The following is a 14,187-nucleotide window of genomic DNA, read 5'->3' as shown; positions in this document are numbered from 1 at the left end:
TAATCAATCTCACCAAAGACTGTGGTACTAACTAAAATGTTATAAATTCTTTTGAGTCTAGTAGGACTACCTCACCAGATACCAAATGATGACCCTATTTTCCCCCACTTTCCCCTATCTGAAATACTGTAAAATGGACATCACAGAACATAATATAATGTATATTAATACCTCACTTGATATAAATGCATGATTTAAAGATTAGATCTATTCTTTTCCATTGATCTATGTCTCTGTTTTGGTACCAGTACCATGCTGTTTTGGTTACTGTAGCCTTGTAGTATAGTTTGAAGTCAGGTAGCATGATGCCTCCAGCTTTGTTCTTTTGGCTTAGGATTGACTTGGCGATGCGGGCTCTTTTTTGGTTCCATATGAACTTTAAAGTAGTTTTTTCCAATTCTGTGAAGAAAGTCATTGGTAGCTTGATGGGGATGGCATTGAATCTATAAATTACCTTGGGCAGTATGACCATTTTCACAATACTGATTCTTCCAACCCATGAGCATGGAATGTTCTTCCATTTGTTTGTATCCTCTTTGATTTCATTGAGCAGTGGTTTGTAGTTCTCCTTGAACAGGTCCTTCATGTCCCTTGTAAGTTGGATTCCTAGGTATTTTATTCTCTTTGAAGCAATTGTGAATGGGAGTTCACTCATGATTTGGCTCTCTGTTTGTCTGTTATTGGTGTACAAGAATGCTTGTGATTTTTGTACAATGATTTTGTATCCTGAGACTTTGCTGAAGTTGCTTATCAGCTTAAGGAGATTTTGGGCTGAGACAATGGGGTTTTCTAGATGTACAATCATGTCATCTGCAAACAGGGACAATTTGACTTCATCTTTTTCTAACTGAATACCCTTTATTTCCTTCTCCTGCCTGATTGCCCTGGCCAGAACTTCCAACACTATGTTGAATAGGAGTGGTGAGAGATGGCGAGAGCCCTCAGATATAATGCCGCATATCTGCAACTATCTGATCTTTGACAAACCTGACAAAAAACAAGCAATGGGAAAAGGATTCCCTATTTAATAAATGGTGCTGGGAAAACCGGCTAGCCATATGTAGAAAGCTGAAACTGGATCCCTTCCTTACACCTTATACAAAAATTAATTCAAGATGGATTAAAGACTTACAGGTTAGACCTAAAACCATAAAAACCATAGAAGTAAACCTATGCAATACTGTTCAGGACATAGGCATGGGCAAGGACTTCATGTCTAAAACACCAAAAGCAATGGCAACAAAAGCCAAAATTGACAAATGGGATCTAATTAAACTAAAGAGCTTCTGCACAGCAAAAGAAACTACCATCAGAGTGAACAGGCAACCTACAGAATGGGAGAAAATTTATGCAACCTACTCATCTGACAAAGGGCTAATATCCAGAATCTACAATGAACTCAAACAAATTTACAAGAAAAAAACAAACAACCCCATCAAAAAGTGGGCGAAGGACATGAACAGACACTTCTCAAAAGAAGACATTTATGCAGCCAAAAAATACATGAAAAAATGCTCATCATCACCGGCCATCAGAGAAATGCAAATCAAAACCACAATGAGATACCATCTCACACCAGTTAGAATGGCCATCATTAAAAAGTCAGGAAACAACAGGTGCTGGAGAGGATGTGGAGAAATAGGAACACTTTTACACTGTTGGTGGGACTGTAAACTACTTCAACCATTGTGGAATTCAGTGTGGCGATTCCTCAGGGATCTAGAACTAGAAATACCATTTGACCCAGCCATCCCATTACTGGGTATATACCCAAAGGACTATAAATCATGCTGCTATAAAGACACATGCACACGTATGCTTATAGCGGCACTATTCACAATAGCAAAGACTTGGAACCAACCCAAATGTCCAACAATGATACACTGGATTAAGAAAATGTGGCACATATACACCATGGAATACTATGCAGCCATAAAAAATGATGAGTTCATGTCCTTTGTAGGGACATGGATGAAACTGGAAAACGTCATTCTCAGTAAACTATCCCAAGGACAAAAAACCAACCACCACGTGTTCTCACTCATAGGTGGGAATTGCACAATGAGAAATCATGGACACAGGAAGGGGAAAATCACACTCTGGGGACTATTGAGGGGTGGGAGGAAGGGGGAGGGACAGCATTAGGAGATATACCTAATGCTAAATGACGAGTTAATGGGTGCAGCACACCAACATGGCACATGGATACATATGTAACAAACCTGCACATTGTGCACATGTAAACTAAAACTTAAAGTAAAATAATAATTAAAAAAAAGAAAAAAAAAGATCTATTCTTTTGATATTAGACTGAAACAATGGAAACTACTGTGTACCAGTATAAATGCAAATAAAATTTGGGCACTGGAATTGAATGGCTATGATTTGGATCTGTGTCCTCACCTAATTCTCTTGTTCAATTATAATTCCCAGTGTTGGAAGTGGAGCCTGGTCAGAGGTGACTGGATCATGGGGGCAGAGTTCTTATGAATGGCCTAGCGCCATCCCCGCTTGGTACTGTATAGTGAGTTATCATGAGATCTGGTTGTTTAAAAGTGTGTAGCACCTCCCCGCTCCTTCCCATGCTCCTATTCCAGCCATGTGACGTGTGTGCTTCCCCTTTGCCTTCCGCCATGATTGTATGTTTCCTGAGTCCTCCGAGAAGCTGAGCAGATACCAACATCATGCTTCCTATACAGCCTGCGGAATCATGAGCCAATTAAACCTCTTTTCTTTATAAATTACCCAGTCTCAGGTAGTTCTTACAGCAACGCAAGTATGGACTAACACAGGTAGTTTATCCAAATCATCAAGACATGCTTTTTCAGATGTAAGTATGTAGTAGGCTCCCTCTAGCCAAAGATAAAACAATTTGAGCATAAATAAAAATATTAACTGCAATGGACTAAAACACTTTAAATATGCATATAATTGTCAGTTAATAATGATACTCAAGGGGTAAAATAGTCATTGGTCACCACAAGAAGATGTAGGAAACCAATTATTATGGAAACTGATATATAAATGAACTGAAAAATAACTGTAGATGAGTTTAGATTACCATGAAAATAAAATTTAAAAATTTTTAAATTCTCACAGAGATCTCTGAAAGCCTTTTGATGTCTCTATTTGGAAAAACTCTGATTAGAAACAAAATGTAACTCAAAGTTAATGAACTGGAAAAGAATGCATATAAAACGCAAAAGGATTGACTACACTGCGACCTAAATCTATGAAAGGAGATCATCTGGGCAACAACGGGTACTCCAAATAACAGAAGTGATCATTAAAAACATTATAATTCAGGCCGGGTATGGCAGCTCACACCTGTAATCCCAGCACTTTGGGAGGCCAAGGCAGAAGGATCACTTGGGCCCAGGAGTTCAAGACCAGCCTGGCCAACATGGTAAGATCCCATCCCTACTAAAAAAGTAAAAAAAAGTAGCCAGGTATGGTGGTACACAACTGTAGTCCCAGCTACTCAGGAGGCTGAGGTGGGAGGATTGCTTAAGCCCAGTAGTTCAAGGCTACAGCGAGCTGTGATTGTACCACTGCACTCTAGCCTGGATAACACAGTGAGACTCTGTCTCAAAATAAGTAAATAAATAAAATTTTAAAAATAGAAATATCGTGATTCAGAAGGACCAAAGAAAAGCTTCATTTGCTTTCCTCAGCTGTACTACTTTCACTTCTGCCCCCGCTCCTGTCTGCATCTTTCACACCCCATCAGATAACTTTCTTACATGTTTTATTCTGTGGATGAAATAAGATAATCTATGTAAAATAATTAGGACAATGCCTGAGGCAGATTTGGTTGTTCAGTAAATGATACTTTTTATCATTATGATTAAAGGCAATGACAATAAAAGTAAGAAATAAACAGAATGATGAAATAGAATGCTTTAATCTGGAGAAGCTATTTAAAAGAGTTTGTCATTCCCTAAAAATGTATTTACAACTCAGATGGAAATATCTGTTGAGTTTATTTACTTCCCATTTATAAAACCACTCCCGGGCAGGGCACGGTGGCTCATGCCTATAATCCCAGCACTTTGGGAGGCCAAGGCAGGCAGATCACAAGTTCAGGAGATAGAGACCATCCTGACCAACATGGTGAAACCCCATCTCTACTAAAAATAGAAAAATTAACTGGGCATAGTGGCATGCGCCTGTAGTCCCAGCTACTCGGGAGGCTGAGGCAGGAGAATCACTTAAACCTGGGAGGCGGAGGTTGCAGTGAGCTGAGATCGCACCACTGCATTCCAATCTGGCGACAGAGCGAGACTCCATCTCAAAAAAAAAAAAAAAAAAAAACCTACTCCCTCAGAAAATTCAGCATTATTTAACTCTAGGCCTACCACAGAGACTTGATGACAATGGGTCCCTCATTGAAAATTGCTTTCTTAACATTACAATATTTACTGCTATGGAATATATCATACCTAAAATTGGGTATACATAATTTAATCTCCCAACTGCCCAATTCAAAGGAAATTTGCTACCCTAAGTAGGGATCTAATATTCAACTTTACAAAGTAGGACTATACTCAGCTAATGGTTAACAATAATGTTTTCAATTTTTCCTAATAAATTAAAAAGCAAAGACTCAATTCCCATTATTAGTAAGGTAATGAATCTGAAACATTTCATGAGCTACCAAAATATAACAAAGTCTATAGAGCTCCATCGGTCAAGTACATCATAAATCAAAAATCCTGTAAATACAAGGATGTCCAAACTCATTTTCTAAATAAAAATAGTAGTAGAAACCCTTACGAGAGAAGATATGTTTCTCTGCGCCCATTAGCTTGCAATTACAAGTGATTAATGACAACTATACCTTTACTTTGTAAAAAAATAAATAAATAAATAACAAGCCGTCAATTACAATTTGGGAGTTAAGTGACAATTCAATACAACACAGATATGTATAAAACAGTCATTATTCCTTCATGTTTCCAATGATAGGTACACATACAATGTGATTTTAGTGTTTTCATCACACTGTATATATACCCCTCATTGGAAACATGAAGGAATAAATTTAATTGGTTTTCCAAGAGTTTACAGGACAGGAGTAAGCAATTCCAAAGGAAAGAAAAGTAGAAGATATAATTGGCAACACATTAATTAAAAATACATTATTAACTTTATTCCAGAACTCTGGAGTACATTTCTTTCTTACATTCCCATGTAAGGTAAGTATAAACTGGAACATCCTTGAAAGGGCAATTTTGAAATATCCAGCAAATTTTTAAGTGCACATATCCTTTAACCCTGCAATTCTACTTCCAGCAATCCTACAGGATTACAAAAACATGTATATGTGTGTGTACAATAATGGTCACTGCTATAATGTTTATAATAAAAAGAAAAACTAGATACATTCATACTATGGAATATGGTATAACTATTCAAAACAATGAAGTAATGTTACACAAAGTTACATGGAAAGTGATATACATTATTAAATTTTAAAATGTTGTATAACATATTTAATATGATTCCATTCTTAAAGCAAATCACACATATGCTTGTAAATACATAGAAAATGTTTGGAAACAAGAAGCTCTCAAAATTGTTACCTCTTTTGAGTGGGGCTCAAAGGGAGGTTGGATAGAATTGGAGGCCATTATCCTAAGTGAAGTAATTAAGGAATGAAAAACCAAATACCACTTGTTCTCGCTTATAAATGAGAGCTAAGCTATGAGTACGTAAAGGTGTACAGAGTGGTATAATGGACATTGGAGACTCAGAAGGGAGGAGGTTGGGAGTGGGGTAAAAGATGAAAAACTATCTATTGGGTACATTGTACACTATTTGGATGACAGGTGCACTAAAATCCCAGACTTCATCACTAAACAATTCATCCATGAAACCAAAAAACCACTTGTTCCACTACAGCAATTGAAATTTTAAAAAATTTAAAAGGGGGCCGGGCGCGGTGGCTCACGCTTGTAATCCCAGCACTTTGGGAGGCCGAGGCGGGCGGATCACGAGGTCAGATCGAGACCATGGTGAAACCCCGTCTCTACTAAAAATACAAAAAATTAGCCGGGCGTGGTGGCGGGCGCCTGTAGTCCCAGCTACTCGGAGAGGCTGAGGCAGGAGAATGGCGTGAACCCGGGAGGCGGAGCTTGCAGTGAGCGGAGATCGCTCCACTGCACTCCAGCCTGGGTGAAAGAGCGAGACTCCGTTTCAAAAAAAAAAAAAAAAAATTAAAAAGGGGCTTTGAGAGAGGAGTTTTTCATTTTTTGTTTTAACAGTGAACACATATTACTTTAAAATAAACCATCCTTAAAAGTCTTAACTCTACATGAGGGGTCTCTCCATGGCCCAAGTTTACCAAGTCTCCATTAAATTCATGTCTTGAATTCTTCTCTCTCTGATGTAAAGCCTTCAAATTCAATAGAATCTAATTTATATAAGCTAGTTAGCAATCCATCTGACAAGCTAACCTAAATTTAAACAATAAAATAATAAATTAGTTTAAAATCTAAAGTGCTTCACAATGGTTATTTCCTTTAGTTCACATCCCTATTCCCCAAAACACTTCATTCCCAAAAAGGTGGGTAGGAGAAAATGCAAACAAATGTAGTTTCTCACATGTTCTATCGCACCCGCCTGTCCGTTACCGTATTCTCGGTATCGTCCAAGCATCTGGTCCACTTGTCGCAGGTTCCGACTGGTATCCTTGAGAAAGAAAATGGACTGAGTTAATTATTCCGCATACTTTTTTTTCCTAATCAATCTTAGTAGTATGTCAATCAACTAAGTCAACAGTTTGTAAAATGTACAACTTTTATCATGGCTAAGTTGAATATCAATGTACTTCATACATATTAAGTAAATCTTAACACCACTGAGAGAAACTCAAATCCAACTGCAATTTACTTGTGTAAAATCTGCAGCACATAATGTAAATCCGTATTCAAGATTCCCTAGTAAGTTGGCAACAAAACCATAAATTCTCAGAATCATAATTTTCAATTTGTGCCCGTCAACCAATTCACACCCTCTTTATAGAAAAGGAATTCTGAAAGAGCAAATCTAATAGACTATGTACAAGAGAAGAAAATCATTAAGATCAATATTATTTCGACGATTTTTTTACCTCAGAACTTGACGAGAAGAAAAACAACAAATTTAATTTTAATCACAAAAGAAATGGTTCTCATCTAAATATTCTAGATTTCACCTGGGAGATTAATCAACGTATTTCTTTCAAAAATATGTACTTACTAACATGTCTCATTGTTGGGAGAGTACAAGAATTCATACTACAAAATTCCATTGTTATCTGACTTTACTTACATTTTACTTACTTTACTTACTTACTTATTGATGAGAAAGGGTCTTGCTCTGCTACCCAGGCTGGAATGAAGTAGCATGATCATGGCTCACTGCAGCCTCAGCTTCCTGGGCTTAAGGAATTCTACACCACTATGCCCAGCTAATTTTTTTTTTTCCTAATTTGTGTATAGACAGAGTCTAAGTATGTTGCCTAGGCTGGTCTCAAACTCCTGGCTCAAGTGATCCTCCCACCTCAGCCTCCCAAAGTGCTAGGATTACAGGCATGAGCCACCATGCCCGGCCCATTATGTTACTTTAAATAAGTTTAAAAAGGTAGGTCTTGGCCGGGCGCGGTGGCTTACGCTTGTAATCCCAGCACTTTGGGAGGCCAAGGCGGGCGGATCACGAGGTCAAGAGATCGAGACCATGGTGAAACCCCGTCTCTACTAAAAATACAAAAAATTAGCCGGGCGTGGTGGCGGGCGCCTGTAGTCCCAGCTACTCGGAGAGGCTGAGGCAGCAGAATGGCATGAACCCGGGAGGCGGAGCTTGCAGTGAGCCGAGACCGCGCCACTGCACTCCAGCCTGGGTGAGAGTGCAAGACTCCATCTCAAAAAAAAAAAAAAAGGTAGGTCTTCTGGTTTTCAAATCAACGCATGGCTTCGCCACCAGAAATTACCCTCTTCTTATCTAAGCATACTAATCCAAAGCAATTAAAAGCCAAAATCCATTCTTAGCCAGGCTAAGGCAAAGGTAAGGGATTAATGGGTAGGAAATACATTCTATTTCTGAGTTTTCTTTTTTCCCCTATAGCTGTGTTACCCTTCCCCCACCTCTTTTCTAAGGCCTTTTCTAAAAAAAGGAAGCAAAATGCCTCAACTCAAACCTCCAAATACTGGCAAAAATTAGCCTTTAAATCAAAATGGCATCTCTTTATTTTCATCCACAAATAATCTACCTCACCAAAACATGAGCAATTTCTCTAAAGGCACATGCCCATGAGAAGCTAAACTACAATCATTTCTACTGGTTTCACTCTCACAATATTTAATTTGGAAATACTGCTTTATCCTAAAACACTCTCCACCACCTATCACATATTTCAAATATCTTTACTGACTGTCATAGGCAGAATAATGGCCCTCAAAGATATCCAAGTCCTAATCCCTGCAACCTGTGTATGTATACCTTACATGGCAAAAGGGATTTGGCAAATGTGATTACACTGAAGACTTTTAGATGGAGAGATTCTCCTGGATTATTGGGTGGACCCAATGAAATCATAAACATCTGTAAAAGAGGAAAAGGGAGGCAGGAGAAGTAGAATCATAAGATGTAAGAAGGGCTTGACCCTTCCCTGCTGGCTTTGAAGATGACGGAAGGCAGCCACAAGACAAGAAATGTGGGCAGCCTCTAGAAACCAGAGAAGGCAAGGCAATAGATTTTTCCCTTAGAGCCTGCAGAGAGGAACACATCCCTACCAACACTTTGAGACCCAGTAAGACCAGTGTTGACTTCTGACATACAAAACTTTAAGATAATAAATTTGTGTTGTTTTAAGACATTAGCTTTGCAGTAATTTGTTACAGCAGCAAGAAAACTAATACACTGACTGAAACTACTAAGCAACTCAAACTATTTAAATTCTCTTAACTGCAACCATTGTTAAACTAACCTGTAAAGTACTTGTTATAGTGTTGACCTTCTCGGTAACTTCTACTGTAGGAAGACTTCGAGTTCCCCTGTGAGTTGATCTGGTAGCCCATGGACTCAATCGGTCACGACAGCGGAAGTGATCTGATTCGCTGGATGATTCTGCCATTGATATACACAAATCCTTTTAAATAAATATAGGTCAAAGTTAATGAAACAGTAAAAAGCATGGAAATAAAAGACTAATAGAACTGTTTGCTTTTGATCTCTTTTCTATGTTTAATACATTAGTAATTTTGCACACTGTAATTTCTATATACATAACTTAAAAACACAAGAAGTCACTTCCCCATGTAATTCTCCCTCCTTTGTTTTCTCTGCTTTAAGAGAGCGATTCCTCAGATATGATTTTGGTCATGTTTACAACTCCAGTGATAATAATCCCTTAGATTCATGCAATGCTTCCAAATTTTAAAAGTATTGTCACATTTAGTACCTCACTTAATCGTACCAACAACATCATAAGGTAGATGAGAAAAACACAGATATTCTCTAAAGTTAGGACCAGCAAGTATCTTAATATTCGTCTAATGTCCATTCTACTATAAGAACACAGGTAAAGACACATAGCATGATCTACAATAAGACAGTCTCATTCAGTGTACATTGACAACTCTCATGTACCTTGATTTAAAATAGAGTAGAATTAAACAAATGCTGTAATACAGGTACAAATTCTACAATAACAGATACACGAGAAGGTGGCATCTTCAACATCTCCACCAAAATAGAAAGCCGGACATCCTGAGTATATGCATCAGTAGATAATTCTCTAAACATGCTTTTCTTCCATCCTTACCTCAGTTTTCTATTTAATGCATTAAAAAAAATATTTCATGCAAAGGAATCTCAAAAGTTTCAGGAAACCTTTTAATAGAAGTTGAAGAAACTAAGTAAGTTCAGAACAAAGAAGCATCAGAGAAACTCAACTGATAAAAAGTGAAAGCGTATGGAGTATCCCAATAATTTCATTTTCTACTTCATGGTGGGTTAACGTTATTTTAACATTAATTGCTAGAATCTTCCTAAAATTTATATGGCCATTTTGCTGGCTGATTAAATATAGTGTGATAAAAACATTTCTTTTTTGTTTTGTTTTCTTTTGTTTTTTGAGACGGAGTCTCACTCTGTCACCCAGGCTGGAGTGCAGTGGCACGATCTCGGCTTGGCTCACTGCAACCTCCGCCTCCCAGGTTCAAGCAGTTGTCCTGCCTCAGCCTCCCAAGAAAACATTTCTTGAATGACAGAGTATCTTAGACTTCCAGGAGATCTTTATTCTGAATGCATCTAGAAGTACACTGATCATACATTTAAGGAGACAATAAAGAGAATGTGCTAGATGTATACATGTCCTAAAGCATTTAATGAAAGCAGCTGTGTTTTTAAAATATTGGATGAAACATAACTAAACAAATAAATAAAGAAGCAAGAACTCTTGCCATAAGGTTAGGTTTTTTAAAATGAAATACAGTCTGTTACTGCTATCAAAAAAAGAATCAATGAAATAGCCAACTTCTTCACACTAGCTAAGACAGGGTTAGAGAACATCCTGTTGAACACCCAGGCTTCTCCTCTGCCCAGGGCTCTTAACTTCCTTCTGCACCTATCTTCTCTGGTTCTTGCCTGTCTTCTCCCATGTACAAGTCCAAAGGTATAGTACCCATGATGTCACTCCTCCCACCATAAGGAAACATGAACAAGAAATTAAGACTGAAGCAATTGTTTGGCTTTGCTTTTCCTGGCTCACAATTGCTTAAGTCCAAAGGAAAAAAGTATTTTCTTTAGAAGACAAGACATCTTACATATAACATCTTACATAAAACGTTCACCTTTTAAACTTAGGAAATCACTTGTACGCATCTCATAAATCTATGCCACGTAACATAACATCTTTTACTCTAAGTTACAGTACTTCCCATCAAGCATTTTCCATTAGTGAAAGCAGGAAAAATCAACATTTTCTAAGAGCCTGCTATTCTGCCAAGTACTATGCAGATGCTTACATAAGACAACCCAATTTAATTCTCATAACAACTTAATAAAGTGAACACTATTAACCCCTAATTCATAGAGGATGCTACTGCTAAAAAGTATTAAATAATATCCAACTCCATACAGTAATTATAAGTAGAATGCAAACCCAAGATTCAGCTGGCTTTCTCTGTCCTCAACACTATGCTCTTCCCACTGTGTTCTGCTGTCCGTTTATCCTAAGAGTTAACAATCTTAACAATTAACAAAGAATGCTAAAGACAGCAGGTGCAGGCCAGAGCCTACATGTGTGTATAATCTCCTCAACTCCCTCTCATGTCATGTCAGCATAAAAATATCAAGAAAAAAGGGAAATATCGAGTAATAATATAAAATCTTAACTAGGCACCAGGAAAAAAACTAAGTGACATATCTACACTAATGCATTTAATAAAAAGCCCTGAAACAAATCAATCCACTGGTCCCAGATTAAGGGGTTTTTGTTTCCTTATTCCTTTTATCTCTTATATAAGAGAAAATAATAATTATGCCTGGTGTCTGTCTCTTTCATACCAAAATTCTATAGCTTAAAGCATAATAATTTTCATTTTAGCAAGTCATAATTCTGGAAACTTGATTGAAGTTAAGAAATCACTGAAGTTAAGAAATCAGGCAGAATAAAAAGTTAATAATTGAAAAAGACAATGTGCTTACTATAATAGTTGTTAATGAGAACAAGGAACAAAATAACTGTCTTTGAGATAACTTGATATTTCTAAGCATATCAGAATTTTAATAATAATCAGTTATCTGAAGACAACTTCACCAGATAAAAATGGCATGTCAGACACTTCTAATATGTAGACAATTTGAGTTTCAACATGACTAAAAATAATTATAACTGAAATTTGGGGATAATATTTAAGATATAAAATAGTACAGACTAATAAAATAAACATGCATGTATCTACCACCAAGAACTAATAAATATTATCATTCTGACATATGTACCTTTGAGAGTTTTTAGTAAAATATTTAGAACACTGTAAATAAAGTCTTAGTACCGTCCAACCACCCCTCCTTCACCCAGTACTACTCCTGCCCCATTTTCCCAGGGATAATCACTAGCATGATTTCATATATAACTTTTCAGGCTATGTTTTTATACTATTCCCACAGGCATGGGTACCTCAAAATCTTTTTTTATAAAACACACACTGCACTGAATTGATAAATATTAACAAGTAAAGATATGGGGGCATCTGAATTTAACTCTAAAGCAGAAAATCTTACTGGTATTAAATAAAATTAAGAACAACATAAACTAAATTATCTCCAATCATCATATAATACAAGAAAAAACAATGATCTCTCACTTACCCCCACTAGGATTACATACTTTTACTAAGACAGAATCACACGTTCTGGCATGAGTTTCACTAGTACACACACACAAAGTCTTCAGCTATAAAGTTAAGTTACTGTGAGCAATAAAAGCTGTTCAGACTCCTGCATTTGATGGAACTCCTGCAGAGACATCAAGATTTAAGATGAGATATATCTGAGAAATTTGCATGCTTTTTTTTAAGCATATGAAACATTCAGCAACTATCTAAGGACTTTAATTACATAAGTTTCCTAAACGTTAAACTAAGTAAAATTTTAAAATCTCATTATAATAAAAAATAGAAGTTAGATTATTTTCATTGTTGATAAAAATGGCATTTTCTTCCACCATTACTGACAACACAAGGTCAAACATGATTCCCATAGCTAACTAACAGAGCACCTAACTAACCCTTTGTGCCACAACACAGAAGGCAGCTATAGTGGCAGAAATCCATCCTTACCAAGAATCTCCAATCTATCATCAGCCAACACCACTACACCCCAGACACAGGACTGATGGAGGGAGAAACAGATGAGAATGGAGTGGCCGCTGAAGTTGGCAAGAGGCTCACACCACATAATCAGAACCTACAGTAGAATGCATGAAGGGCCATGAAAATTCTGAGAGCCCCTTAATATAACTGACTCAAAAAGAAAAGTACAAAGCAATAAGCGTCAATTATACACTCTTCTTTTGTCATCAACAATGGATTATTTTATACTATAATTAAAAACTAATTTTATAAAAGAATGGTAAATAGTAATATCGCTGGCATTAACGAAAACTGACCAGGCCTCTGAAAATATTTTCCTCAAAGTTTACCCATTATTTCATTCCATGTTAATAAAAACATATTGAGAGTGGTCACATAAGGAAACAAATATTCAGGGCCATGAAAAAACATTTAACCTAATAATCTAAGAAATATAACTTAAACAATAAGATGCTTTTCTAGACTATGTAATTCTTTTCTTTTAAATGGTAATGTGTATGGTTAGCGAGGTTGTAGGGGAAGGAGCACTCCTATACTTTCCTAATGGGAACATGTAAATTTGAATAACTTGTCTAGATGTCAGCAGGTAATAAGTATCAAGAAGAGCTTATACCTTTGCCCTGGTAATTACACTTCCAAAAATTTCTCCTAATAACATCATTTAGAATACATACAAAAATTTATATACAAGAATATTTACTGTAATAGAGGGAAAATAAAAACAATTCAAATTTCAAAATACAAGAATGGTTAAACTATGGTACATCTATACAATGAACACAAACATTAAAAAATTTGTTTCTGAAGAACATTTAATGACAAAGCACGGGATAAAAGCATGAATTCCAATTTCATAATAAATGTTATCTGTATGTGTATATAAATTACCAGTTCTATAGTTTGAATGTCCCCTCCAAAATTCACGTTGAAATTTAATCCCCAGTGAGGCAGTATTGAGAGGTGGGACCTTTAAAAGGTGACTAGGTCATGAAGGCTCCTCCCTTATGAATGGATTAATCTATTCACAGAGTAATGGATTAGTGGGCACTGGTGGTTTTATAAGAAGAAGAGAGACCAAATAAGTATGCTTGGCCCCCTCACCAGGTGATACCCTGTGCTGCCTCAGGACTCTGCAGACAGTCCTCACCAGTAAGAAGGTTCTCACTAGATACAATCCCTCAACCTTGGACTTCTCAGCCTCCGTAACTGAAAGAAATAAAATCCTTTTCTTTATAAATTACCCAGTTTCAGGTATTCTCTTATAAACAACAGAAAATGAGCTAAGACAACCAATATATAAATTTAGAGGTGTGGCAACAGGCAGAGA

At 36.8% G+C, this 14,187-nt stretch overlaps 1 protein-coding gene across 13 annotated transcripts in view; it reads right to left on the bottom strand.

The window, feature by feature from the left end:
- CEP128 (centrosomal protein 128) overlaps positions 1-14,187 on the bottom strand; it is a 447,534-nt gene that overhangs the window by 412,955 nt on the left and 20,392 nt on the right. For 9 of the 13 annotated variants that reach the window (XM_058429723.1, XM_058429717.1, XM_058429720.1 and 6 more), the window contains exons 3-5: positions 12,358-12,504; positions 8,969-9,130; positions 6,607-6,693 (exon numbers count right to left, since the gene is read on the bottom strand). In XM_058429723.1, the coding sequence (XP_058285706.1) occupies positions 6,607-6,693; positions 8,969-9,115 (234 nt within the window). In that variant the 5' untranslated portion in view covers positions 9,116-9,130; positions 12,358-12,504. The remainder of the gene's footprint in view (positions 1-6,606; positions 6,694-8,968; positions 9,131-12,357; positions 12,505-14,187) is intronic. The other 4 variants (XM_058429721.1, XM_058429718.1, XM_058429719.1 and 1 more) reach the window with 3 other exon arrangements.

This window comes from Hylobates moloch, unplaced genomic scaffold (genome assembly GCF_009828535.3).
Source record: "Hylobates moloch isolate HMO894 unplaced genomic scaffold, HMol_V3 SCAFFOLD_16, whole genome shotgun sequence".
NCBI classification, from domain to species: domain Eukaryota; kingdom Metazoa; phylum Chordata; class Mammalia; order Primates; family Hylobatidae; genus Hylobates; species Hylobates moloch.
This window is presented reverse-complemented; position numbering and strand designations above follow the sequence as displayed.